Source organism: Nestor notabilis, unplaced genomic scaffold, assembly GCF_000696875.1.
Source record: "Nestor notabilis isolate BGI_N333 unplaced genomic scaffold, ASM69687v1 scaffold16490, whole genome shotgun sequence".
Classification (NCBI taxonomy): Eukaryota; Metazoa; Chordata; class Aves; order Psittaciformes; family Psittacidae; genus Nestor; species Nestor notabilis.
The window spans coordinates 1-2,770 of record NW_009909848.1 but is presented as its reverse complement, the minus strand read 5'-3'; the positions used below and the strand labels follow the sequence as shown (position 1 = coordinate 2,770).

The 2,770-nt window shown below is 59.7% G+C and overlaps 1 protein-coding gene across 1 annotated transcript; it reads right to left on the bottom strand.

Annotated features, from left to right (window-relative positions):
• Positions 1-23: 23 nt before the first annotated feature.
• LOC104412570 (glucose-6-phosphatase-like) lies at positions 24-1,247 on the bottom strand (the record flags this gene model as incomplete). The annotated part of the gene is given in 4 exon segments (XM_010023328.1): positions 24-199; positions 822-1,096; positions 1,099-1,184; positions 1,187-1,247. Coding segments are annotated over 4 exon segments (598 nt in total), but the record flags the coding sequence as incomplete, so codon positions are not given.
• Between the last annotated feature and the right edge of the window lie 1,523 nt (positions 1,248-2,770).

The window sequence follows — 2,770 nt, the reverse complement described above, 5'->3', positions numbered from 1 at the left end:
CGGGGCTGCGGCCGAGCACGGGCAGAACTGCCACGTCCGCGCCGGGATCAAGGTCTGCTCCGCGCCCGCTCTCCCTGCCGGGGACCCACCAGGGCCGGTCTCGCAGGTGAGTGGGAACTGCTGGATCTCCGGGGCAGAGGCGTTGCTGTAAAAGTCTGTCTCGTGGACCCACCAGTACGGTCTTTCCCCAAAGAGGATCCTGCAAAGAAAGAAGAACAGGGGCTGTAGGGGTCCTGGGCAGCAGAGCTGGTGGCACAGCTGTGGGTTCTGCTCTGGCCTGGGAGCTGGAAGAGGCAAAGGACCCATGAATGGTCCAGGGTGTCCCAACAGACACAGCATCCAGCTGGTTGCTTGGTCCCAATAGCAAACGTTGCCTGTGAGTGTCCCCATCCCTCGTCCCTGAAAGGGGAGAGCAAGTCAATGTGCAGAGAAAGAGGAATGGTGTCTGCTCCCCCTAATTCTTTTTCAGGCCAAGAGCAACTGTCATGTGGTGGCACCAAAGGCAGAGGCCACCCATCCCTGCCACACGTGCAGACAAGTGTGGGCAGCCGGGGCGATTTGAGCTGCAGGGACGCACGGAGCCGGGTCCTGCTGCAGGGACACGGGGTGCAGCCCCAGAACACTGGGATGCTGAAAGGCTGCTGCAGGGATGGCACCGGCTGGTCCACTGCTCCCACGGGTACCACAGCCCACTGCCAGGCTGGGACACAACCTCTGGTCTTTATTTTACACCCGTGACAAGGCTGAGAGTGCACATCTGGCCCGCACTAGTCCAGCTGTGCCAACACGCCTGGAGGGACCTGTGGCATGGGGCCACTCACCACTTGAAGACGAGGTTGAGCCAGTCGCCGATCACAGCCACCCAGATAAGCCTGATGCCCACCGGCTCATTGTAGTGGAACCAGATAGGGAAGAGGACAAAGAAAGCATTCCTGAGGTCGGCAGCGAAGGAGATGAAGAGGAACAAGTCCTGGGAGCCACGGAAGTGCTCCTGCAGCCAGTGTGTGGCCTGGATGCCCGCGTCGTGCAGGAGGTTCATGCTGGATTCCATCCTCCTGCGCAGCTGAGGCTGTCCCGCGCTGCACCGCGCCGCCGGGGTTTTATACTCTGCAGGGTCATGTTTGCTGCGGGCAGGTTGCTTGTCCCAGCACTGATCTTTGGACCCAAAACCACTTTTGCCAAAGGTGCATCACCGAGGGGTTGTTACAAACATGTTTGGAACAACTTACGTAAAAGAGAAAAACAGGCTTCAGGGCGCGTGGAGCGTGGGGTGCTCCAGCACCAGCACCTTAACCCTTTCCCACACCGTGCACCGGTGCCTGCCTCACCCGGGATCCTGCAGCTCCTGCCCCTCCTGACACCCAGTTCAGCTGCTCCTACTGAACCGCAGCGTTTGCTGTTACCAGGGAGGAGCTGCCAGCGCCTGTGCTCTGCGGGAACAGCACTGCAGAGTGTGACACATTTCCCATGCCTCCGCCGTCACCAAGCACCACCAGAGCGTTGCAGGGATGCCCAGGAGCGTGGACTGGGCCGGGCATGGAGCGGAGGGCTGGCTGCCGCCCCCCCTACATCAGCCGAAACCTCCCGCTGATGAAACCCCACCTTGCTGCCACACCAGGCTGGTTGAACCTGGACTCTGCGTACTGGACACCTTCCAAGCCATGACAGTGAAGCCTGGGGAGCTTCTGGCTGCCAGCGATGATGTTCTCATCTCTGGTGCGGGGTTGCAGGATGCAAAGAAGGGTCCTTAACCTGCCGAATAAGGTTCCCTGGGTTAACCCGCTCCTGCACAAAACTGCCCTGTCAGACCCTGGGTGCAGAGATGGATCTGAACACACCACTTATCCCACCAGTGCTGCCACTGCAGCAGTGCTGGCACCGCAGCTTCATCACCCTGCTGCTCCCCAGGAGGTGGCGGTGAATGAGGAACATGGAGCTACCCCCAGGAGCTTGAGCACACAGTGTCAGCCTGACCAGAGAACCTTCCTGGGGCATGGAGACACGGCCCCAGGGCAGCACCATGCGCTGGGTGCCCAGCCAAAGCCTCCCGCAGTGAAAGAGGTGGCTGCCTGTGCTCGAGGGACAGGCAAGAGGCGTTAATCATTAGCAGCCAGTGAAAATACATCACTTATCTCCCCTCCTTGAGAAAGTTCAGGTCAAGATCCTTGAACCGCTACCCCTGTGCTGTCTGCCACAGCATGGAGCAGGCACAGGTCGTGCCCAGGCTCTCTGCTGCTGTGGGCAGCATCCTGCCTCCTTGCCTGCACCCAGCCCAGGGAGCCACGGGGACTAATGGGCAAAACCACTGCAAACCTCCCTCCAGGGATACAGGCACAACTCCCCAACAAAGCCGGAGTTTGCACCGAAATGGAATTACTCTTGCAAAACAAATTCCCTAAAAGCTCATTCCAGGGTCTTCAACTCTGCGCAGCTCTGGCAGCGTGAAGGAATGCAGCAGACTTGGCTTCCGCATCACAACCGTTTTGAAACAGTCAGCAATAAATTCTCCCTGAGAGATTTCACAGCGGAAAATGAGGGCAAAAGGTGCTGGGGGATGGGGACGAGCATGTTCCAGCCCCTTGGAAAGAGTCCCTGCAGGAAAACTGGGGCCGCAGCAGGGAGAGGCCACGTCCTCCCTGCATCAGCCAGGCCGTGTGTGCTGCCTCCAGTGCCAGCACTGTGCTCTGGTAGATCCCTGGCCCCAGACTGGCTCCTGGTGCTCCCAGGGGAGGAACAGGACCAAGCTGCAGGTGCTTTGTTCCTGCGCGGG